This window comes from Hydra vulgaris, chromosome 11 (assembly GCF_038396675.1).
Source record: "Hydra vulgaris chromosome 11, alternate assembly HydraT2T_AEP".
NCBI classification, from domain to species: domain Eukaryota; kingdom Metazoa; phylum Cnidaria; class Hydrozoa; order Anthoathecata; family Hydridae; genus Hydra; species Hydra vulgaris.
Genome location: NC_088930.1, coordinates 46,263,345 through 46,291,334, shown reverse-complemented (window position 1 = coordinate 46,291,334; position 27,990 = coordinate 46,263,345). Strand labels below are relative to the sequence as shown.

The window sequence follows — 27,990 nt, the reverse complement described above, 5'->3', positions numbered from 1 at the left end:
TAAAAAATACATGAAAACTATTAGAGCACAAAAAAAAAAAAGAATGGAAAACTAAAAATCTTACCTATTGTAAAATGAGAACTACACAAACGAGCATTATTTATTTGTTTTTTGATCCATTTTTTTCTTTTAATTGCTGCAACTCATTTTTCTCTTCTGTTAACATTAGATCCAGATTTATTAGCTGGCATTCGATAAAAGCTTAAATGAGCATTAGCTAATGTTCTTCTATTAGTACATCCATAGGCACAACGCACGTCAGGCATATTATTTTATAAATATTAATGATTATTAAAAATCTTTTGCTTAAGTTAAACTTTTCACTCCTATATTATTGAAAGGTGCAAGTTAGTATTTACTGTTTCGCTCAAAAATTGATTTGTTTTGACTGCTAATAACGCGCGCATGCGCACTTGTTTCGCAAAATCAAAACAACGAAAAGGGGTTCATATAATTAGTTAAAAATTGATACTTTAATATTTCCTGCCGGCAATTAACCCCGGAATTAATTGCCGGCACTGCCGTCAATTACCTTAATAGTTTATAATTTGGCTTGTATTTTAGTTTATTTCTGTTACTAAAAATTATGTATAGCAATTTGAATTACTACCTAGGACTCTCAGAAAGTTTACAGGTAGCTAGAGTTTATTATGCTTTATATATAAATAGTGTTCAGAATTATTTTTATAAGTTTTTTTTAAAAAAAATGTTTACCAAACATAATTTTCTAGACAGTGTAATTAGAACACTTTTTTTATATAAAATATGATCATGAGAGTTATTTTATTTCAGAAATGCAAAGTCAGTAATCTTGTTTTAATATTATTTATTCTTAGTAAATATAATTTGTTAAATTATAATTTACTGCAATTTTTTTTAAACAATCAGACAAGCAAGAAGCAAAAAATTTTAATAATTGGTAAGTTTTTAAAACAAGTTATCAACTAATCCCTTGATTGCTTTAAGTTAATTTTTGGTTTTTATTAAACATTGACTTGAATTGATTTTTCTGTTTCACCTCCAATGATGCTGATTCTGCGGTTAAACCATCTATTATTTTAAATACTTTTTAACAGGATCTCATTGCTATGCATTGTAAGCATATTAGTCACTGCAATCATTTACCTTCATTTCAACTTTTCAAATTCTAATTCTAGCACTTGTGTTAACATTTGTGCCATCTGAAACTATAAGTTGCAAAGATTCTATTTTTAGAAATAGAATATATCCTGTGAAACATCAACAGCCTTCTCTGATCAAGGAGAAATGTGATCAATATATCTAGGGTATAAAATAAGAGAAGGCCAATGAGCAGAAACAAGTTTAATGTGGTAATCGAATCGGTATGCTTGAACTTAACAAGTTCATTATATAAAGTATAATAGTAGAATTACCTTCAATCTAAAAAAAATAGTTGTTTTTGGAGCAAAGAATGGAATCAAAAATAAATTACAACTTTTTACAGCATAATTGAAACTTTATATAGTCTACTCTAAATGCTAATTTCAGGGATTTTATCCCTAAAAACTCTGGTTTATTAGCTCAAAAAAATTCTAAAACAAAAAAATTCGCAGTCCAATAAGTCTCTATTCTTTGACCCCGGAGTCCCTAAAAATTTATAAGACTTGACAGGACCAGGGATGCACCTGTTCCTATTAAAACATAAAATTTTTATCTAAAAATAACATTAAAATTAGTAAAATGTACATTATTGCTGCTTCTAAAAAAGTGATTGTTAAATTTATATTTGAATAATGTGAGTTTGGGAGTATTTTGAATGTCTGATGGTAAAGCCTTAAAATGTTTGGTTTCTGCAAAGAAAAAAGATTTTTTTATTTTATTTTGTGTTTTATTTTTGGAATGCATCAAGTTATTGTGAAAAAATTTATTTTGAATGCTTGAATAGAAATCAAAAAACCTAACTAAGTTAGTTCTAATTATCATTTTATTAGAAGAAATATAAAAAGACTGAGAACATTGACCATATGTGAAGCTGAGAATATCAAAAAATTGCACATCATTGTTAAAAAAAACCTTTATGCAATACATGATACAATTGAAACTCTGACAATAGTTAGTTGTTTTACAATCAGCTGTATTGATTACAACGATCTTAAAAAAAGAAAACAAGTATCACATTAGATACCCCTCAAATTATTCAATCCTAATTAAAAGGATAGATTTAAAAAATAAACAACATCTAAAAACAGTAAAAAATTGCACTTGCATAACGAAATTTTTAGTGTCGTAAAATATTTTAAATTTTCTTTTCTTGTTTATCTACACTTTTTGGACTACTCCAATTAACTAAATTACCTCATTACTAGTTTAAATGAATCATCAACTCTTAACAATGCAGAATTTTTATTATGTAATAATATCAAATGTTTACTAAGCTTCTGATTTTTATTAATATTAGTTTATTTTCTCGATATTTGACACAATCAGTTTTGTCTATAACTAAATGATTATAAAAGATTTTGTTTTGTTTCTTGAATCCATATTAACAGTTGTGCAAATATCAATTTTTTTGTTTTTAGAAAATTCAGCGAGTAATAAACTCAAAACCTTTAATATTGAAAAGAACAAAAATTGAGCAATAGTTAATTTTTTCACCTTTTTATTTTGTAAGGTTAAGTTTTTTACAAAATGATTGATATATATGCTTGAGTTTTTAAAATGTGTTATAAACACTTGCGTTATTAAAACAACTTTAATTTATACTAATTTAAAATTAATCAGGTTTAACCTGAACATTACATGGTTACATATGAGAAATATATTTTTATATAGGCTAATTTATTTTAAGCATACATGCTCTTAATAAATGCTGTATCTGTCAAGCAATAAAACAAATCATTTTATTGTTAACCAAACAACTGAATTTTAAGAGTCAAGATAATTAGTTAAAATAAAATTTTTTAAAGTTTTTATTGCCGGTTGCTGATGTTTTTCCAATAACTGAGCTAATGTAAGTTATAAAACTATCATAGTCTAAATAAATAATCACATGCTTGCTTAGTTATTTTGCTTAGATTAATTTTATTTTTATTGTTTTACATTTACCTTCATTTAAATTGTATTAAAAAAAATAGACTATAGCTGATTATTTTAATTATTTTAATCTCTCGATAAAAAAGTTAGTCTTATAAAAATTCAATCTTTATTGTTTTATCTAAATTACTTATATTTGTAAATAATGAGCATGTTTTAATTATTTGTAGTTTAAAGTTTTGTAACAGCGGTGTGGGGTTTATAAAATGTAAACTACTTCATTAAAATATTGTTAAAGTAAGCATTAGTTACTTCATTAAAATATCCCTTAAACTTAACTATAGATTTTTTGAAGATTACTAAACAAATTTTTTTTTTGCTAAACAAAAAAAGCATAGTGCAAAGCAAATTGCTCTTTGTATATGTGAAATGCACTGTGCCTAATGCATTATCACAAGGCTTTCATTTGAGCAAAAAACAAATTTTTGTTTTTGATTGGCTGCAAAAAAGTTTAAAGTCTTGAAGAATTTAAAATTTTTTGCAGTTTTTGTTTTTGAACTTTATATCAAGTTGTAAAAGGAAATCAATGCTTTAATAGCTTTGAATCAATAGCAAAAATCAGTTTATTTTAGTAAAACTTATAAGCGTTATGGCTAAAATAGTTTTACCCAACGTTTTACCTGAATGTCTTCATTTTTAACTAATGACATTCATGTTAAGAATGAAGATGACAGAGAATACTTAAAGAATTGTTTACTTTTTGTAGCATGTGATGGTGCAGAAGTGATGTTTGGATGCAAAAACAAATTGTTAAATTACTGTAAAATTTTCTGTTATAGTGTGGCATTGTGCTGATCATAAACTAGAATTATAAGAAGGCAATAGTAGATACTATAGAAATTTTTCAGGTTTCAATAGATTTTTCAGGTTTCAAATAATTTTTTTGACAAGCTTTATGTTACATGACATTGTGTATCATGCTTCCCCTTAAAATAACAGAGAATGTTATTAATTCATGTGCAGAATTACTAGATATTCAGCTGCTAAAAGTTTAAATAGTATGTGTCATCATCAGTTTCTGTTAAGCTTTTGTCTTTTTTGAAAAATTATGAAGTGCTGGTGAATCGATTTAAAGAAGCAATAGCCCCTCCTGCAAAAATAAAAAGTCCATTGATGTAGTTTTAAATAAAAAAAATTACATCCAAAGAGTTTTGAATGATTAATGTGTAATGCTCTCCGAGATTTGTTTATTATTAAGATTTTTAAGTTGAGGTTGTACCTCCAATATTTCAAATTGATCTATACAAGACTAATCAAATAACAACAACACTTATAAGAAGAGAGACAATAAAATGTTGACCTCTATTACAAATTAGCTTCAGTTTCTGAACAGAATTTCCACTTTTATATAGTTTTTTAATCAATAAATTAATATATTTCTGAAATAGTTAATGTTACATTTCAACTTTGTTTACAATTTTTTTTTTGAATATCTTTGCTTCCCAACAAGGCTGCAATCAACCATTATTAGAGTTGGAAGTTACTGGAAGAGAAAAGATAAAGATTGTAGAGCAAGATGGCGATTGACAGACAACTTAAAGGATTGCAAATTATAGGAATCAGGAAATCAAGATGAAGGAAGCGAATTCTAAAGAACTGATGTTCGAGGAAAAAAATTAGACGAATAAGCGTTTTTGGAGCATTTAAGAAATGTCACAAAAATCGGATGAGATTTAATTAAATGACAAGTAACATGAGAATGAATTTTAGTAGATGGCTATAGTATTATAGTATTTGTAGAAAAGAGAAAGAGAAGCAACATTACAACAATGTGATAATGATTGGAGGTTGGCTGCAAGAGCAGGTCTAACTATGTTTACAATGCTTTTTTGCACCTTGTCTAAAAGAGAATGGGCATCAATAGAAGATCCGCCCCAGATATGGCAACAGTATTCCATACAAGGCTGGATTTGAGATTTATAGAGATAGAGAGTAGAATCCAGAGTAAAAAAGTGTAGAGCTCGATAAAGAGATTCAACCTTAGCAGATGCTAATTTTGCAATTGATTTGATATATGGTTTTCAAGAAAGATCAGAAGTAAGAGTTAACCCTAAAAGATGAAGGGTAGATAACTCATCAAGTACATTACCATTCATAAATATAGGAAGATCTAAATTATTGCTAAAAACATAAATGAACATAAATTCAGATAAAACCCAACTAAAAAGTTGGGTTTATCTGAATTTATGTTCACTGCCACTGTGAGCCCCATGCTGTCACAGAAGTGAGATCCTTTTCAAGCTCAAATGCCCCCTTTAAGCAATCAGAGAGTGTTGGCTTCTTATCATGACAAGAATAAATGGTAGTATCATCAGGCAACAATACCATCTTAGATGTGAGATCATTAATGTAATGGATCGTTAATGTTAATGTTAATGATCGTTTATGTGGATTGTTAATGTAAATTAAAAAGAATATATTGCTATGGGTTGAACCCTGAAGTTACAGGGTATGAAGAGTGCTTTTCTTTTATACTACAATTGGAAAGATTCAATAATCTCAAAGATTTTACCAGATACACTGTAAGAAGAAACCTTATGGAGAAGAACAGCATGCCATACTTTATCAAAAGTTTTAGGAATGTCAAGAGCAATAGCCTTAATCTCTCCACCTTTATCTAATGCACAATATAACCTATCGGTTATTACTGTTAGCAAATCAGCTGTAGAACAAGAAGATCGAAATCCGTATGGAAGATCAGAAAGAAAGTTATTAGATTCAAGATTAAGTGTTTGTTAAATAAAGATTCAAAAACCTTGCTTATGATAGGAAGAAGACTAATGGGGTGGTAGTTAGATGAATCAGATTGCTCTCCAGAATTTTTGAAAATGAGGATGTTAGATGCCGCTTTCCAGCAGGCTGGAAAGCAAGACTCTGATAAGCACTTGTTAAATAGTTTTGAAAGTATAGACGGCAGCTCCGAAAAACACTTCTGCAAGACTTTAACAGGTATCTTGTCTGGACCATAAGCTGTAGAAGAGTCTAAGCAGGAAATCACTTTAGATACAGAAGCTGAAGTGATACGAATGTCAAGCAATGGATCAACCCATTTGACGACTAAATCAGGTAGACGCTACTAGTGAAATCAAGAGATGATATTTATGAAAAATTCTTAGCAATCAATTCAGCTTTGTCTTTAGGTGAGGTGACACCTAAAGTCTGACCCATACAAGAGAGGTGGAATAACAGATTTGCCCTTATTTTTAATATTATAAAAGATTCTCCTTTAGTCAAGAAAGCCAAATCTTTGTGATGAAGTATAAGATTTCATGACCTGAGAATAGCGTTATTTGGCGTTAGATAAAACCTTTTTACAATGGTTCCTAGCAGTAATGAACAGACATCTGTTTTCTGGAGAGTTATTTTGCTTTTGAGATGAAGGAGAGTGATAGAGAACAAAAAGAAAGACAATCGAGTGAAATGGTTCTAAACGAAAGCTCATAAAAGAATAGTCTGTGGATTCAAATCTAGTTTCCTGACAAATGGGTGAATTCTTACGAATGTAAATGCCCAGGCCAAACATGTGACTGTTGTAGTTTTTACAAATTATAGGAAGATAACCATTAACACTAAGATCACAAGATGACACAGCTGAACTCAAATTAGTCTCACAAAGAGCAAGTAGGTCTGGTGAACTTTGTGAGAGATAAGACTCAACAGAAGAAAAATTACTTTGAAGACCACGGATATTAGTGAATGATAGGTTTAGAGAACTTGATGATGATGATGGTTTTTTGTGTTTTATAGAATTTTTGGTACTTTATTTAATTTTAAATTTGTTAAAGAACTTGACTCAAAGCATAGACAGTACTCAGTATACTGTTTAATAGCCCAAACAATTGGCTGATTACTATTAATAAACCCTAAGCCATAGCAAAAGACTCCAAATGTGGCCTTGACAAAGCACACTAAAAGTGCAAACATGGACACCATCCATGCACAGCAAGGCACTGTTAATACTTTGATATTTTCCGGCTGTTGATGGAATCAGCCTCTCTGAGAGTTACCACAGAGTTCGGAAGCCTGACTATAAGCCGCCTTCAGAACAATAAAGTTGAGTTTTAGAGCTGTACCCTCATTAGGAGGTAATAGAATGAGTTGCCTAGTCATAAAAACAGAGACACAAGTAAAACCTATGCATTGACTCTAGAAGATCCAGCATTCCACATCCTAAACTGGAAACAATGTATTATAAATACATCTGCGCCAACCTAATAGATGAGGAAGGGGTGTGAGGATTTTCAGCAAATAGAATCAGTTTACCCCCTAAGAATCTGTTAAATAGAATCTGTTTACCCCTACAAATACTATAATTACCAAAATTAAGTTAACACATAATGACTATGAAAAAATAGTAATAGTTTTAATAATAAAAATATTATTTATAATTAAAAAAAAAAGAATCGTAATGATCATAAGAAAAACAACAGTAAAAATAATAATTGCAGTAGCATTAATTATAATAAAAATAATAAGCAACTTGTTTATATAAACACAGTAGTTATATACACAAGTTAGAATTATGATAGTTGATTAGGTTTTAGTTTTGTTAGTTACACTGTATTGTTTTGTATCAGAATTTGTTTATATTGTTTCGTAACATTATTTTTTATTATATAATATAAACATCAGAGAAACAATTGTTAGCATCAGTTGTTTTTTTGATAATTATTTATTCAAGAATTGTATAGTTTTCTGGAAAATTGTTAAAAAAACACATAGCATTTGACCGAATTTTTTAACTTTATTTTAGTATATATTTAGATCGTTTTTTTTATTAATACATTTTTTAAAATATTTTTTGTTGTGTTTTTTGCTATTTAAATATAAGAAGTTCATTTATTGCTCTTTTTCTTTGTGAAATTTTTTTTAATTTGAAAAGTTTAAAAATTGCACTAAAATCGTTTTAACTAAGAGAGCAAGTTTTTATAAGAAAAGGCTTTTGTAATTAAAACACGACTGAATAAGTTCGAATATCTTTTTTGAATGAATTTGATACTTTTTTTTTGTGTTATGTAATTCAAATTAAAATGAACAATTCTTTACAACTGTTTATAAAAAAAAGATTTCATTTAAGTTATTAAATATGCATGTATCTTATTTAAGTTGTTAAATATGCGTGTATCTGTTATTTAAGTTATTAAATATGCATGTATCTATTATTTTTGCTTTGATTAAGTTGCATTTAACATACTAAGCAAAAAGTGGAGTTATAAATATTGCATGTTAAAAAATAGTTTTTTAATTGAAAATATAAAAATTTAAATAAAATTTATTAAAGAATAAACATTTTATTGCTTTTTTTTTCATTATTGCATAATTACAAAATACTTAGCAAAGTGATATATTAAAATTAAACATTAATAAATTTTGGTGTTTTAAAATTAAAATGATTGTATTTTGCACAAGCTTTATTTCGTTCGTGTAAACTATCTTACGCTGATACACTCTAAAAAGAAAAGGTAGAAATAACCTCAAGGGTATATCAAATTCCTACCTTTAAGGGTATATGACATATCCTTCCCCTTGAGGTAGAGAAATATACCTATTAAGGTACAACAATATACCCTTAAGGTAGCAAATTACACCACATATGACCATTTTTAGTACAATTTTTACCTTGAAGGTATCATTTTCTACCTTAAAGGGATAGGATTTGTGATAAACCTTAAAGGTAGAAATTTATACCTTTTTTTTATGTTTAGTAAAATTCCTGATTCTTTTTTTTAATTTGTTTTCATTTTCTTTTTAACTTTTAGTTTTATATTTTGTTCATTTTAATTTTTTTTTATTTGCTTTATTTATTTAAATTGTTTGATCATATCAAACTAAAAATAAAATAGAAATTACTTTAAATTATTAAAGTTTTACTTCACAAAAGATTCACTACTGCAAAACTGATCTAGCTATTGCTCCAAATGTCTTTTATATAAAACCAAAAGAATTAAGAAGAGGTTGCTTTTCACAATCTGACAAAGATGTTGAATTAGCTTGATGATGATATCTACAAGGTATTCAATGATTCATAGAATCTGTAAATACCTTGTAGAAAAACATTTTTAAAAATCTAGATCATTTGGTACACTTCATACTACCCACATTTTCCACAGATGAATCTCATCATCATACTAACAAGAGAATTCATTAATGACAACCATCACACTAACAAAAGTTTCATTAATGACTAAAATAGTTTTAATGTTGTTAATCATCTAGTTAGTGAGACCACCACTAACACTTCAGTCCTTTGAGTATGTAATCCTTCAATCACTTCAGGTATGTTTATGTAAAAACATTTGTTACCAAAGTTTGAATGACAATTATGTTAGATATAAGCGCTATTTACTAATGAAAAAAACTCAAATAAAATTAAAAATTTATTTAATTTATTTTGTTTTTATATTATTGAAATGATTGATTTTTTCTCTTGAAAAATGCTAATACTTTAAGGTTGAAGCAAAGATCATCATAATATAATTAAGTTCTGATAAAAAATATATGATTTAATTTAAAACTAATTTAATATATATAATTTAAGAAATAATCATTTAAAAGTTTTACATATTCTTATTCATAGTAAATGTTGAGAAAAGAAAGGAATTTGTTAATATCAAACATTTTTTTAAATGTAAAATTAAATTTAATTACTTAATATTAACAAAAAATAAAAGAAAAGAAAATTCCCTTATAGTAATATTAAAAAAGAAGTTAAATAACATTTAACTTGTTTTGCGGTAATTATTATTATTAAAAAGTCTTTAAAAATAAAAAAATAAAGAGAATTTTATGATGTCAAATTCACATTAGGCTATTATGTTAAGCATTTTTTATTTAAAACAAGGCCTTTATATATATATATACATATATATATATATATATATATATATATATATATATTATATATATATATATATATATATATATATATATATATATATATATATATATATATATATATATATATATATATGTATATGTATATATATATATATATATATATATATATAGATATACATATACATATACATATACATATACATATACATATACATATACATATATATATATATATATATATATATATATATATATATATATATATATATATATATATATATATATATATATATATATATATAAATATATATATATATATACATACATACATATATATATAACAGATTCTAACTAAAAATTGGTAATGACTTTGAAGACAAAGTTGTTTATCAGACTTTATATTAGTTATAGTTGCAATCTTACCTAGTTTGTAGCATTTTCTATTCTCTACAAAATTTGTTTTATTTTAAATTAAAATAATTTAAAATTACAGAGAAAAATGACAGAAAAACAAGAAGCCCCTTAAGAGCGTTTGTACAGGTTTTATTTGAAAAGTCGATCTAAAGGGAAAAAGTTTACAGTTGATCACTTTCTAGCTGAAAAAATCTTATACCGTTATTCGATGCGCTGAAAATAGTTCTGGGCACCAGAGAGTCCCTATATGTGGTAGGATTGTTAAAAAATGACAAAAAGGAACATCGAAAGACTTAAAACAATGTTTGACCACAAAGATGGAATATTGCAAACATAAGCAACTTAGAAATTAAAGTGTACCCAAGTATATATCAGCAAAACATTAATAACAAAATCCTTAATCAGGCCAAAGAAGAAGCAGAAGATTACATTAAGAACTTCTGACCAATTAGAGACAGCTCGAATGAAGTGCAGTCGGCTGTATCGAATTTTCGCCAATAAATTGTTAATCCTTGACGATGAGTCATACTTCAGATTCAACCACTCTTCGATTAATGGAAATGATATTTATTATTTTAGTGATATTTTTTAAACACCAACAAATGTCAAATTCAACCCCATTGCAAAATATAAAAAGAAATTACTCGTTTGGATTTGCTTTTTTGATAAAGGAATATCTCACCAATAGTCAGAGAAAGTGGCTTTGCAATCAACCAAGATGTTTACAAAAATGATTGTATCAAGAACAAACTTATTCTATTTATCAAAAAGCATCATTCTGATGACCAATACATATTTCGGCCTGATCTGGAATTGTCTCATTACGCAAAATCTGTACAAAACTAAATGAATGAGAAAAAGGTAATTTTTGTCAAAAGAGAAGATACGCCTGCTAATGTGCTTGAATGTTGCCCAATTGAGGATTTTTGGAGTATTCTGAATTGGAAATTGGAAATAATTGGAAAGCTGACAATATCAAGAAATAGTGCAACAGGATATAATATTGTCTTTCTAAAAATGGAAAAATCTCTTGTACAGCGCTTTTCTGATTCAACTTGACATCGATTAGACTATGTAAGACCCGATGGTTTTATTGAAAAAATTAATATGCAAATAAATTGCCCACCTAAAATACTATTTTTTTCTTTTTTAAATTAAGTTTTTATCTCATGATCCAAGGGAGTTATGCCCCTTCAAAGGGGCATAACTCTCTTGGTTCAATTTTTTATGTTACAATATAAGTATTTTTTATAAAAAAGTTTAGTTTATAAACCCAAACTAATATTTATAAAACACACTTAAAACTATTTAATTCTAGTGTGGCTTGCGGTGAAATGAGGTTTATTAAACCTTAAATAAAGTTTATTAAACCACCTTGTTTTTGACAAATTGAGATTTACTAGGTCGGCGATTTTTAAAACCTGTTTACACTGAAAGTTTCTGTTTTTATCAGAGACTAAAAGAAATGTTTTTAATTTTTAAGGGCGATGTTTTTAGTTTTGAGATATAAAGTTTTTGCTGACAAGTAAAAATTAATAAATGGGAAGGGGGGGTCTTATTAAGTTTGGGGTGGGTGGGAAAATTTTCCAAAAATTAATAAATGTCCCTTTATAATGGACTTGAGAGTAATTTAGATATCTAAACAACAATTATATAGGAATATAGAAGGTTTGAAAATATAGATAACAGTGAAATATAGAATACTTGAACACATAGATAACAGTGCTTAAATAGGTTACTTTTAAGTATAACAATAAAGCAACACAAAATAAAATTTTTCTAAAAACAACATTATGGTAATAAAATAAAAAAAACATTCAGCTGTTAAATTATAAACATTATCTTAGGAATAAACAAATTTGCCTGTAAACAAAGTCAAAATAAGCAATTTCTCAAAAAAATTCTAAGTAATGCCATCAGTTGGAAAAATGGTAAATTAATAAAAAAAGGCCAATACTGATTCCAATTGTACAAAAAGTGGCCGATTAAGCTGATGTTGGTATTAGTCTGTACGATGTCGGATTAGTTGGTACATCACTAATAAATATATATATATATATATATATATATATATATATATATATATATATATATATATATATATATATATATATATATATCTGTGGACATTGGTCAATTTATGATAAGTGCAAATATGCTATTTGGCTCAAGGAGAGTTTGAAAATTTGATCTGTTGCCATAAATCAATTAAAAAATTAATAAGGTAATAATGAAAAATTAATTATTTTTGTATAAATATAGATATTTCTGTATAAACTACAGCAATCTTAATTTATCCGAATAAAAAATCTAACAAAATATAACAAAACTGCGTAGTTATCTCAAAATGACCAATTTTACACTTATCATAAATTACCCAATGGCTACAAATTAAGTTTTTAATTATATAATTATTATTTTTAAAATTTTGATATAATTTCGAATTTGAGACCCAACATGAACTTTTTCAAGAACTTTTTTTGTGTGATAATGTTAGGAACTCGTTAAATGTTCAAGGGATTTGAGGGACTCCTGAAAAAATTTTTGTTTAAAAATTTTTTAAATCCAGTGATTTTTTTTATCATATAAAATACATTGAGGGGATGGCAGCATATATTTTTCAAAAAATGTTCTTTTTTGGGACACCCTAATATATATATATATATATATATATACATATATATATATATATATATATATATATATATATATATATATATATATATATATATATATATATATATATATATATATATATATATATATATAATATATATATATAATATATATATATAATATATATATATATATATATATAATATATATATATATATAATATATATATATATATAATATGTATATATATATAATATGTATATATATATAATATATATATTTTGTAAGAAAACATCAATTAATACGAATTCTCTTAATACATTTAATAATTTATTATTAGTTTAATAATAAATTATAATAAAAACTAATAATAAATAATTTATTAAGAGAATTCGTATTAATCGATGTTTTTTTACTAATATTACATTACATGTCAACACTAAAGATATATATATTTAACTTTAGTGTGAGTTTATAACGATTGCTGATTCAAATATCGATGGTAATTTTTTGATTCATCATTTTATATCAAGTGTTTTAAAAAGTAAGTTTATTTTAGAAACTTTTATTTTCTTTTAAACTATTTTATTTCTCTACTTTATTTTCTTTTGGACTAAGTGTTTAATTTGCAAAATGAATTTATTTTGATTAATTTTTATGACATTTCATGAGGTTCTTAGAACTTTTCAATAGATCTTAGTTTTTTAAGGTTTAAAACAAAAGATACATATTACTGGGTTAAAAAAAATACATAAGACTGGGTTAAAAAAAAAGATGTCAAAAGGATGACATGGGAAGGCATAAAATGATGAATATGACATCAATCATAACTAGTTTTTATCTCTTAATATTATACCTATCGTATAAATTGCATCATGTTTCATGTTAACATAAATTCTCCTAAAGCTAGCTAAATGTAATTGTGCAGAAATTGATAAAATGATAAAAGTTGAAAAATAAAGTATTAATTACTTATAATATAAAATAAAGTATTTATTAGCTATAATATTATTTTTATTATTAGAATTAATAAAGTATTAGTAATATTGAATTTTTTTATTTAAATATCAAGTTTGCAAGTGAGCATTTTATTAACTCTGAATTAATGTAGTTTTTATAATTATTTCTAATAGATTTTGCTTTTTTTATAAAATTATCAGCTCCTTGACATTAATTTGGTTTAAGATATTTGTTTAGTTTGATAGTTATTTGCTTCTTCTTTCCATTGACCAGCTATACTCTCATTTGAAGTTTCTTAATCAACATAATCGCCTGGACAATATGAAAAATTGTCTGTTTTTATTTTTATTATTATCAAAAAATTGTGCAGAGTCGCAGTTGCTTTCATGATAAGTTTAACATTTTCAACCTTTTATACGGCTCGACTTCAAAAACAGTTCTTAATTACTTTTCTCTCTCATGATAAGCAATAGTTAATACAATTTCTGTTTTATTGAGATTAGTTGTTGATAGGGCTTCATTATATGTACTTTTAATGCAAATGCCTTGTCAGATAAAAAAAGAAATATTATGGATTTTGAAGATACCGCCACCACTTTGACCTATATTAACCAAAGTGAATTCATATTTTGTATTACGCATTGCTATAAGTACAATGCTGAATGTTTTTTTGTAGCTAAAATATGTTGAACCACTTTTAGCTGGCGACTGAAAAGTCACATGTTTACCATCTATTGCACCGAGACAATAAGGAAAATTCCATTGGTTCTAGAATTCTGAAATTATTTTAAATCATATTTGTTGGGAAGATAGTGCTGATAAATAACCTTTTTTACCAAAAACATTCCAAATAACTCTCCACGTTTCTTTAATAATTGTTTCTACAGTTGTAGGATTTTCATTCTAAAACTTATTGCAATTGTTATCTAAGCATTGCTAATATCAAGATATCTAGTAGCAAGATAGTAGCAATGCTGTACATCACACATCATACAGCAGTTGCAACTGCGTACCTTAGAGAAGATTTAGATATAAAAGGAGCAACTTAGGATAATAATTTGTGAACTCGTGCAAAACTCACTCTAAAAAAAATATTTATTGTCAAATAATTGTAAATCTTGCTTTCATTTATTAAATAAGCCTTTTACAAACATTCCATAAAAATTCTAAGCATCTTAAACAATTTTCCTACATTTTCTCAATAAAAGACACTTTTAAAATCAGCAATAAAGCTTTTTTCTTTTTAAGTAAATTTTTGTTTTAAGCCATTTAATTTAACATCAAAATTGCATAGACTTTTTAAGTTTAAAAATTCTACGGAGTAAATGGAGATTGTATTCTGCTTAAATAAATCTAAAAAGTATTGATAAAGTTAATAAAACATTTAAAAATTTTGTTGTTTAAAAAAAAACTTGTACTTTGCACAGGTTTTATTTTGTTCATGTAAACTGGCTTATACAGGCATGGAGGGGGCACAGGCAGTATTTAGAGACTAATGTTTAACTAATCTTCATTTCTAAAAAATTTTAAGATAAACTTTGTTACTGAATTTGAAAATTGCACATAATGGGTAAGACATTTTTAAACAAGTAAAAGTTATCACTTATCACACTTATCACTTATCTAATTTTCTTCCTGATGAACCTACTGATGGAGAAACACTGTGTAGAAGAAAGAAAAAATTAGATAAGTGTTTTTACTAATTTATATATATATATATATATATATATATATATATATATATATATATATATATATATATATATATATATATATATATATATATATATTATTGTAGATGGAGGAAAGGTTTGTTTGTTTGGATTTGCTCAAACTTTAACACATTATAGCAATGCATGTCAGAAGTTGGTATGGCTCCTTTTTTTTTTCTTTTATAATAAAAATTGTTATAATAATTCCAACAATTTAATAAGTGAACTGCCTAGAGTGACTTAAGTTTAAAGTAGGCTAATACTCCTTAGTATTAGCTTACTTAAAACTTAAAGTTTTACTCCTCAGAGGGTTAAGGTAGGTCAATGCTCCTTTTTTACTTTTTAATTAAGCATTGTTATAACAATGACTATATACAAACCTAAATACTGTTTAGTTAAATGGTAAATGTGGACATAGTGGTAATTCATTCAGCTCAAAAGTCTGTTTAGTTATGATTTATAAAAATTGCATAATATTTTCTTAATGATTTTAAAAGCTTTGAAAAGTTAAATGTTACGCTGTTTAGCTCCTAAAAATGAAAATTTACAAATGTATATAAAATGTTTCATAAAAGTTGCTAGAATGCTAGATTTCTTAAATTAAAAACATTTATTAAAGGCTATCATATACTACTACTATCTAATGAAGGCTATTAATGCTACAATACTTCAGCAAATTTTTTAGTATTCACAGGTAAATAGTAAAGTTTTACTGCTTCACAGTTGGAGTGTTTAATGAGTATAGTGACAGTGAAATCAAAAATTCTTCAACCACTTGCTCCTAAGTTGCGAAGCAAAAGTTATACGAATTTTTTGATGAGCCAATTACCAGGAGTCCTATGAGAAAAGAGAGTCCCAGGATGTAAAGTTTATGGAAAATGAGAATATATATTATAGAAAACCCATGTTCTATCTCCAGTTCTAACACAATCCAACAAAAAAAGTTTTTGTTTAAAAGAAAAAATTATTAACATTAACTAGTTTTTATATAGCATTAACTCATTGTTCTGCCACATTTTTACTAACTATTAAGAGAAATCATTAGCAGTAAACTTCTTATACTTGTAGTATTCTAACAAAAATTTATTTTGGTACTAATCTGTTAATATTCCCATTCAAATTTAACTATTTTTTCACTGAATGAAAGAATGTCACTTCAACAAGTATTTTCTTGGGATGATTGCAGAGATGGTACAAAAATAATAGAATAAAACATGTAACACATAAGAGTTAAAAATAGAATTTTATTTCTCAAGACTCGCATGCCAAAACCTCAGCTTCTTACAGTTCTTAACAGTTAGTAGGGGAGCTTTCACAATAGCTAGTAGGCGAGTTCTATTTTTTAATTTGTAAAGATGATTGAATTATTCAAAAAAACTCATTGACTTGATTTCAATGATTTTTTTGAAAATCATTAGGTCAAAGAGTCTTATGCTCTGCTAACCTTGTTTTGCTAATAATCATTAAAAAAAACGAATTATAGAATAATTATATTATTTTTTATATTATTCATAACTTTAAAAATTACTTGAACTTTTTAGAGTTTTTTTTTTTTTTTTTTGAAATAGGGTGTTAACTTGCAAACTTACGCAGATGAAGGAAGTTTTGCATTTGTTGATATTTTGAAAAGTATTTGTGACAGTTTCCTGGAAAATGACACCCTGTTTTATGACAATAGGTAGTTAAGTATTTTGAATTTGTCAAAAGTTTTCTTTCAAAAAAATTTTAATTAGGTATCCATAAATATTAACTTGTATTGTTGCTGTTTGATGGTAGTTTTTTTTTTTTTTACATTTTAATTGTTAAAATTTATTGTATGAAAAAAAAATTTGATTAATAGACAAAACATAGGTTGTTTGTTTTTTTTTAATTTTTATGTTGCTGTGTGCAAAAAAAAGTTTATAATCTTTTTAAGGAGTAAAACAAAATAAAAGTTCTTAGATATGTTTGTTATTGTTATGTTAGATTTAGTTTTTTATGTTTTCAAATTAATAAGAGACATTTTAAAAACAATAAATAATTAAGAAAAGTGTTTTCTACTAAAATACAGAAAATTCTAAATCAACCTTCAAATATTGGTAGATTTCTTTAAAAGTTACATCATTTTAAAACTTTGAATTACTTTTTAAATAATTAATGTTACCAATTAATTTTACAATTATAATGAGTTTTTAAAAACTATTTATACAATTTTTAATATCTTCCCAAATATCCTTCTTAAGTAAAAATATTTGTTCCTTATTTAATGTTCTAACATAAGGTAAATTTGCAAGTAAAATTATAAATAAAAAAAGAAACAATTTTCTCTCTGTGTTTATGATTTCTTTAAAACTGCACAACAAATTACAAATGATATGATTTAGAACATTTGGAAAATGTATGAGTCCAGTAAAAATACTTGCAAATCACTCTATTGTTAATTTTTATTTTATAGAGCACTTGTCTCTTTATGAGATGTGTTCGTGCTGTTTGTCTTATGCTTTCATATTTGCTTTCTTTTATGTTCAAGCAATGTAAAAGTTAAGTTACTTAAATCTATTGCATTTGTTTATCTGGTGCACCACTGTGGCAAAATTTTAAAAATAATAACATGTCCTTAGTATTATTATTATAACCCTATAGTTATAACAAATGCTCTAAAATGTTTTTTTGGTTATGAAAAGTTCAATACATTTATGGTAAACTAAAGACATGCTTTTTATAACCAATTGGTGGTGTGTATCAATATGAATAATTCCATGCATGCAATAAATCAAATTTTGAAATATAGTTCATCATAACAAAACAAAATAAAAAATTGTATGTAACTATGGACCTGTAATTTTACTTTTTTCTGCATGTTGTCTGAAATATATTCATAATACAGTAGAATCTTGTTACCTTAAACCCTGGATAAATTGGACTTTTACTAAGTTAGACAGATTTTTAATTCCTTTTAAACTTTCTCAATTAACCTACTATAAAATTATCAGCTTAAGTCGTACCTTGGTTAAGTTGATCCATTTGCTAACTTATACTGTTTTTTGGGATCCCTTCAGCAAAAAACTTTGCTTAACTAGGATTTTTTATTTTGAATTGCATTAAATGCACATAATAGCAATACTTCCAATACTTCAATGAAAATTCCAAACTTTGAATGATCGAAAATAAAATACCTTTGTGTCAAATATAATTAAACACAACTAAACATTTCCATTTATATCTTCGATTTAGTTAAGCTTCAATTAAATTCTACTTATAAATGACTGTTATATAAAAAATACAAAAACATCAATTAAAATTTAAAACTTAGAATGTTCGAAAATGAAATACCTTTGCGTCAAATATAATTTAACAAACTAAACATTTTCACTGATATCTTTGATTCAGTTAATCTTCATTTAATACCCTTGCAAATTTTTCGATGTCTATTCAGAGAGGTGAAATTGGAAGTGTAGCTTTAAATGCTTTAAAGCTGTTTAATAAAGAACTGTGCGAGTAACTGAAACAAACATCAATTTTAACCTTTTTTATTTATATTATGTATTATGTATACAAAAATATATATTTCATATAAGATTATACAGTTCTATATATATGTACATAATATTTGTATAATGAAGAATATTCAATAAGTCTCAAAATCTTAATTAGTCAAAATTTTTCAAAAACTATATATATATAGATATAGTATATACATATCAAGAGCTTTGCTTAATTTAGACATTCGCTAAATCGGGCAATATATATATACCCCTCAAAATTTATAGCCATCAAAATCTATATTTCATAAAAAAAAGCATCTTCGTCGGATGACAATCCGACGAAGATGCTTTTTGAAGATGACAATTTGAATGTATCAACAATAGTATTAGCATAGTAAAGAATTTCATCAGACGATTCTGCCAATACGTATGACTTCATGTCTAGAAAAAATATTATAGCATTAAATAACGGATTTTCAGTAACAGATTGAAACCTAGCGCAAATTGACTTGTCTAATTTTTTCAAAATGCCAGTAAAAAATTTGCACATTGAAGTAGTGCATCATCTAACTTCCCTTGCAATAAGTAGCCATAATATGAATACTTTACTTGATTTTTAGTGGAGCAGTCTTTTGCTCTTGTTTTTCGTACTTCAAAATTTATGTCAGGCTCAATACTACATCTTCCAAAAATTTGCAAAGTGTTAGAAATATGTCTGATTTTTTTAATGTTTTTTTCTTTTTCGCGAGCTAACAATTTAGAGATTTTTTAATGGTTTTAGCAAGATAATATACTCAAAAGCTGTGGAAGAACTAATTCTGAATCTTGCAGAATTTTACTTACTGGTTGGAGTCTTTTTAAAACATCTATTTTTATACAGTTAAAAATAATCTTTGAGATATTCAAATTATATTTCATATTTCAGATAGCCCTGCAGTATACATTTTGCAGATTTCATTTGTTTCTTATATGAATTTAAAATTTGCTTGTTTGCAAAGCCTAAAAATATTGGAAGATTTCTAATTGTAGAGTTAAGTGCATAAGTTGATGCTCAATCCATCTTGTTGCCATTGGTCTTTTATATCTTACTAAAATAATGTTCATGAATTGTGATTGTCGCTTAAACAAACGCTATTTTAAATTTACTCGTTTAAAAAGTAATAAATATTTGCGCAATCCTTTTCAACATTGCAATTAATTTCCAATCCTGTAAATACATCATGCAAGATAAGTTCAATTTTATGGGTACAAAATTAATTAGTAATGATCTCCTATTTTTTCTTTTATAAGACGGTACATCTTAATATTAACCCCATCAGTACATAGCCCTATCTCTTTGTCGGCACGATGCATATTTAAATGTAACTTGCGGATTGAGTTTTCTAATGCTGTTTTAAGCCCTTCTGCATCAGCATCAGCTACTACTTCCAGACTCATAACTGAAAATTTTGGAACACCGGTAGCAGTCGTTTTCATTAGAAACAACTCTTTTTCATCCTTTGACTTAGCACTGCTGCTACCATCACTCATTACTCCATAATAAGATATACGGTTTTTGTTAAGTGTTTTGGTTATATCATTCAGTTTATCCAATTTAAAATATGATAAATCAAAGTTGTATTTTCCACTTGCAAATTCACTAGACCTGCTTGTTAGTTATGAGACTAATTTTTAACTGTTTAATTCTTTAGATCTTAATATTAATGCCTATTCTTTTTGGATTTGCAAGAACTTCAATAGTCACATGCTTGGACTGGGCATATACTTATGTATCAATTAATCAATTTGTTATGAAATTTCTCTTTTAGCACCTCTTCAGTCAATCTTCTCATTTTGCTTTATATCATTTTCCTTCTTCCCAAGGCTCCACTCTTTTCAATGTTGTTTCTGATCCAATTGACCCAGCACTTATTGCTATTATTGGTGACTTTAATTCTTATCAAATAGAATGACTTGGCTCTAGTACTGCTGACCATGCTGACATTAAATTTTTAAAATTTCTTTCTCATTTCTTGTGTCTTAATTTCCAGGCAACCCTAATGACTTACTTTGGCTCCTTAATTTTTGTCTTGTTTCTGATTCCAGCTTGTGCTCAGTCTCGTGTTGTTTTCTTTTAAGGTAGTTCAGACCATGCTATGATCTTACTAAAACTTTTATCTCATGATCAGATCACAATTAGATTATGTTATAATCTTACTAAAAGATTTATCTCTGCTACATCAGATTCACCTAATCATTGCACTTCTTACTATTAACTTAAGGCTTAAAGAATTACTTTAAGAATTCTTTTTGTGATTTTCTTTGTGATTGAGAGGCATAAAACATTAGTCCTTGGGCTAATGTTTTATGTCACTCTGTCAAAAATTATTCCTCTATTACAACCTCCTGAACTCAGACAGTTATGAAAGCTTTTAACTCATCTTGTCAGTTTGATGTCAAGTCTCTACCCCTGGTTTTCGCCTCCTGCTGTTATGGTTTTCTCTTCCTGCTGGTTTTCTCCTCCAGCTGCTATTTTTAGAACAGTTGTGATTTTCGTTTTAGAGATTTTTTTTAATCGTTGTTCTAGTAGAAAAAATGAAAGGAATAATTACAATTAGAAATAAAAGCTCTAAATAGAGAAGCAAACCATAGGGTAAAGTGAAGTGCAAAATTAAACCTGGTACTTGTTGCTTACAAACCAAGCGCTTTACCACTGCCGCATTAAAACTCTAGGAAAAATAATGAAATTTTATTTTAAATATTTTAAGTTGAAGGTGAGTGTTTCCAACATGTTTATATACTTTCAGTATCCCTGGATAATTTCAGTTCTCCTGGGTATTCATTAAAAGGATTATGGGAAGTCATTCAAAAGAAAATATCCAATAGATCTTTGTTGATACTCGATGATATTACATCCTTGGTGAATATTGGCGTTAGTGCTCAAGTTGTTGCAGATTTTTTGCATTATTGTAAAGTTGCAACACATAAACAGGTATTTTGTTAAAAACTTATTATGTATGTACAGAAGCTAATTAACGATATTACAACGAGGGCTATCTATGATATATAAAACTGCAACACGCTTTTATTAGTTAAAACAAGAGTGTTAAATAGTTTTATGCTAGTAATGTATTCTTAGATCTGAATTCCTGGATCAATATCTTTCTATAAATTCTCTCCTGTTTAAATAAAGTTATTAAATGTTTATAATATAAATATTGATGATAAATGTATATATTATAAATGTATAAAATATAAAATCTTTTTAAAAAGTAAAAAAAAATTTTCAAAAAACGCATATTTAACTTGACCTAAAACGATTTCTAGATACAGTTTTAACAAAAATTTATAGTTTCATTAATCTGTATTAAAACAAAAAAAGTTAAAAACTTTAAAAAGTTTTTTAATTGTTTTTAAAAAAAGTTTAAAACTTTTAAAAAAAAGTTTAAAACTTTACAAAAAAAAAAAGTTTTTTAATTTTTTTTTTTTTTCTCGCACTCTTACATAAATAGTTAACCGTTAAATTTTGCACTTACTAATTTTTTGTTTTCCTTATATTTTTTTTAAGTGCGTATCTTTTGTTATATTGGGTCATTGTAATGAAGATGACACTGTTTGTTCACGTGTTCAAGCTTTCATGAAAACTTATTCAACTCTTGCTATTCATGTTAGTTCTTTAAAAACTGGATACAGCAGTGATGTGTCTGGAGAGGTAAGTTACATATTTTTTAAACCATTTTGTAAACCTGCTAACGAAATATTAAAAAAAGAGTTTGCTGGACGTTCTCACAAATAGAAACAGGAGCAAAATCATATTTTTTTTGCTTCATTAGTAACCTTATTATTTAATGCCTATTGAATCTCTGCAAGTATCAACTTAACAATTGCAAATAGTTTTAGAAAAGGCATTTTGATAAAAAAAAAATTGTTGTTTTATGAAAGCTTTATAGTCATTGTTTTAAAATATCAAACACTTGGGCTGATAGGCTTCTTCAATTCTTCTTCAAACATATTGGCGTCCTTTCGTTCCAAAAATTTCGAATTTGGACTCATCGGTGTACAGAACCCGATTAAACATTTCCTGGGCCCAATCTTTGTGTTGTTTTGCATATTTAAGTTGTTTTTCTTTATTGCCACACCCTAATAATGGTTTTCGAATTCCAACACACCCTCTTAATCCCGATTTAAGTAGATGCCGTCGAATAAAAGAAGAGTTGAAATTTTCCCCAGTTGCTGTGTTAATGTCTTTTGCCAGCTCGGTTGATGCTTTTTTTGTATTTCTTAAAGATAGGGTTTTTAAATATTTATTGTCATGTTTTGTTAACTTAGGAGGTCTACCATTTTTCTTTCTATCTTCAAGGGAGCCAGTTTCTCTGATTTCTGTAACAGCATTCTTCAAATATCCTGTTTTGGATGTAGCTGTTATGATACATCGTTTTAATAAATAAACAAACAAATCCCTCATGTTTCCTCATCACTTTTGTTTATTTATTCAAAATAATATATTCTTTCAACTTTTCTTATATATTATTAAACTTAAGTATGCTTTAAAAAAATTACATAGGAAAAAAATTGTAAATACGTCTAATTATACAAGTGGTATATATATATATATATATATATATATATATATATATATATATATATATATATATATATATATATATATATATATATATATATATATATATATATATATATATATATATATATATATATATATATATATATATATATATATATATATATATATATATATATATACACATATATATATATCATGGCCTTCTTTATAGAAGGCCTCGACACCGTGCACGATTTTTTTTGACTGAAGGCCGATTTAAAAAAAATATGGCAGTTTAGTATAATAGAAAAATGTTGTATAGCTTTGCTAAGACTAAATATATAATTAGTAAACATTCTACTTGCATTTTTTTGATGCATTATTATAAAATTAGTTTTTTGACGTTAAATTAACAACTTTTTTATAAGCTTAAATTGTTTATTAAAATGAATAAAAACATTTTAAATAAAAGTTTTATATATATAATATATAAGAAATAATAAGTAATGAGAAAAATACACCAATAAAAAACCAAATTATTTTTTTACTAAACATGAAAAAAATTTTTTACATAAGCTTGATTTCTTTTAGTTTGGTTTCTTTATAACTTTTGGGAGTGAGAAGTAATGCAAAGTTCTTTTAAAAAATGTTTGCTAATGTTTGGCATTGTTTCTTTGCAATAGAAAAACTGTAATAATGCTGTAATAATGCTATAATAATGCTGCTTTTACATAAACTTCATCTATCAATAAAACACAATTTCTTTTTTTTTCATCTAAGTTCGATAACACAGAACTTAAAAAAGTTAAATCATCCTGAGAGTTTATTTTTGAAGTTATGCGCGTCAAAGTTCGAATACTTGGCAACTGATAATCATAACATAATCGATGGTAGGTGGAACGACTTGTTGCAAAATATTCAAAAGCTCTCGTTATTATATCAGCAGAATAGACAGCACAACCAACAGAATGATCTCCCATTACATTTAGATGCTCAAGAATTATTTGAATTTTATGATCCTTATCCTTAATTTTCAGATATCTAAGGGCTTCGTTTAAAGATGACTTTGTACAAAGAGAAGTGATTTTGTTATTTGACAGAGGTTTAATAGTACATTTTGAACCAAGATGAAATGCTTCGAACAACAAACTTTGATTAATTATCAGCAAAACTCCACAATTGAATACTTTAGATGGGATGAAAATTGAATTGTTTTGCTTGTATGCAATCAAATCATTATCATTAGATAAGTAATTTTCGATTTCTCCAAAGTTTAAATTATCAATTATTTTATATTCTTCTAATTCATCTTTTTTGATACTTCTTTTTGAAGAAGAAGATAAAGTCTTTCTCATTTTTGGTGGTGGAGAGGAGAGACAACTTTTAGAGATATTTGGAAACACTGATGGAACATGAATCGGTCTCAATTTACCACGACATATTGTAAACTCCGCTTCATCTGGGCAATGCAATTTACAAACAGCAGTGAATTTTGTAACAGTCTAATTTAAACGAAGGATACTCATAAACCATTTATTTTTTTCAGATTCTTCACGAGGGAATTTATATACAGATACATTACAACCTGAAGACTTGTAATTTGAGGAACATTTTGGAACACAGCATTTTAAAGGCATTCTAAATTATTTAATTTAGATTCACTTGAAGAATAACTTTAAATATTTCTGAAAAATAGCAATCAATATTTTACACCTTTATCCAAACAAAATTTGGATAAAGGTGTAAAGTTTTTAAAAACCGGCCTTCAGTCAAAAAAAATCGCGCGCGGTGTCGAGGCCTTCTATAAAAAAGGCCATGGTATATATACATATATGGTATATATACATGGTATATATACATATATATATATAATATATATATATATATATATATATATATATATATACATATATATATATACACACATATATATATATATATATATATATATATATATATATATATATATATATATATAAATGAATAATATTTTATAGGTGATTATATTATTTTAAAGATATGTAGTTTTTTATTTTATGACTTTATTTTTCAAATAATTTTACAAAATATTTTGTTATCAAATTTAAGCTATTATTTACTACTTTAGATCCTTATTTATAAAAAAAAGAAAACCAACAGAATGCATTTTAAATTAGCAGACAAAGATGTTAAACTATTTCCTGTCGGCACTTGTCCAGCTGTTTTGTAGTCTTCAAAATGTTGTCACTACGTATAAAAACGATAACAAAGCAAGTAATGTGCTCAGGTTTTTGCAGCTGTTGCACTTAACCTGTTCGCGACTATTTTACTGAAGTCGTTGCGTTGAAATGATTGAAAATTACTACTTGACGTTATTAAAACATTTTGATTTATGATATTTAAAAATCTATGGAACATAATCTAGAGAATTATTAAATGAAAATAAAAGAGTGCATATTTAATTAACAAAAAAATAAGAATGTAAGTAAATAGAATGTTTAAAATAGGGATGTCCAATAGGGTGGAGCGATTTTCATAGCAAAAAAAAAAGAGTTTAAAAACCAATATTACTGAGACACGAATCAATATCTATAAAAGATAAAAGTAAAAAAATATTTTTTGATTTTGATGAGATCTTGAGTTTTCTACATTTTCAAACAATTTACTAATAATCTGATCTTTACCCTGTCACTTGAGCTTTAACTTAAAACAGAAATTTCAATTTCAAAACAAATGTTTTTACATTTTCAAACAATTTTCTAATTAGCTGATCTTTCTCCTGCGACATTTAATTCCATTAACATTTGAGTTATGTCGATCGAAAATACCAAAGCTAGTCAATATTTTCGAACAAATTTGTGGCTTTCCGTTTATTTTTTAGAAACTGCACTATTTCAGGTATCCAAATGTTTTTCTAGAGTTTCAGCCCCAGCCTTGATAGAAATATGCTACATGTAGCTCTAAATAAAACATAATTTGTATTTTGATAATTAGAGGCTTATGACGGTAACATTAATTTATTGCAGCATCTAAGTTGAAATGGTATAGCTTTTTTTATAAATAAGCCATTCATAAATTCAGGGTTTAAACCATTAAGAGATTCAAAAACTTCAATCATTAGAAATCGCAAATTTTGATGATGGATTTAATCTAACTTTACCATTTCATCCAAAGATAAATCAAAGACAATGTTTAAGATATAATTTTATGAAATTTAAAACTCGGAGATATTGTTTTAAATTTGCTTTTTATAATATCGTATGGTTTATATATCTCTCAACAGCCGCTTTAACAGAGTATTGCAAAACTATCGAATGTTAAGAGATTTCATCATCATTATAAATAGATGAAGAGACGTTTATGAAAAAATTGTTAAAAATATTTGAAATTATAATGTTGTCAAAAACCATTTCACCATTTTCACCAAATTTATACGTTCATTGGAATTACCAGGCTTATTTGAAAGAAATAGTTTACATAACCTCCAAAGAGAGATATTAGTTGTGGTGTACAAATTGACGCATCCAAAATACGTTGGCATAATTTTTTGCTTAAGGTTAACCACAAGATTTCTTTGCTTTTTATACAATAGGAAAGAAATTTCAGAGTTATCAGCCTGATATTTATTTTTTAGGTATGAATGAAGCATGACTGCTTTTCTAAATGGCTTAAACACGATTGGCTTGTCATCGCCTCTTAGCATTTTAGTCTTTAATAGTGCATGCAAATTCAAAATTTTACTAAATACTTAATTAAATTTACAAATAAAATTTAAAATTATGACAAGATTTTAAACTATTAATTAGTGTTTGAGAAAAAATCGATTTAGAAGTTTTTGAAGATTCTAAACAATAGTTTTTTGGGTGGTAGCTTGCAAAAAGCAGATCTTAACATAGTATAGACAAGCTGATGATGATTGCTCGCACCCGTACAAACAGTATTTGAATGTTTAAAACAAAGCTTTCTGTTTGTAAGGATGAGATTAATAAAAGATGGGATTATAACCGATTTAAAACAATTTGGTGATTGTATTGAATTACTGAATTGATAGAGTTCTAAGAATTCATTTATTGAACTATTATAGTATTCTAAAATTAAGTCGTCTATTATAATAAAATCATTGAAGGATTGCAAATATAAGTCAAGCCCTTCTTTATGTTGATGAAAGAAACAATCTTTTATCTGAGACGGAGGGTTGTAAATAGCTATTATTAGCCATTTTCAAATCACCAAATCTAACAATTCTTCAATTACTTCAAACTAGTTACACCTCTAAAAGAATAGCTGGCTGAGCAGTATCGCTTATATTTATTAGACATCATCTGTTGATTTGCCATACTTTATGCTTCACAATTGTTTAATTTTTTTCCCAATGATTTTTAACTTTTCTAGCAATAGTTTGGTATGAAAA

The 27,990-nt window shown here is 26.4% G+C and overlaps 1 protein-coding gene across 1 annotated transcript; it reads left to right on the top strand.

Annotated features, from left to right (window-relative positions):
• The first annotated feature begins 525 nt into the window (after positions 1-525).
• LOC136086704 (elongator complex protein 6-like) lies at positions 526-25,811 on the top strand. The gene is made up of 7 exons (XM_065808989.1): positions 526-634; positions 13,387-13,465; positions 15,680-15,750; positions 17,162-17,271; positions 21,863-22,028; positions 22,605-22,748; positions 25,708-25,811. The coding sequence occupies exons 1-7, from the start codon at positions 587-589 to the stop codon at positions 25,807-25,809; spliced, it is 720 nt and encodes a 239-aa protein (XP_065665061.1). The 5' UTR covers positions 526-586; the 3' UTR covers positions 25,810-25,811.
• The last annotated feature ends 2,179 nt before the right edge of the window (positions 25,812-27,990 follow it).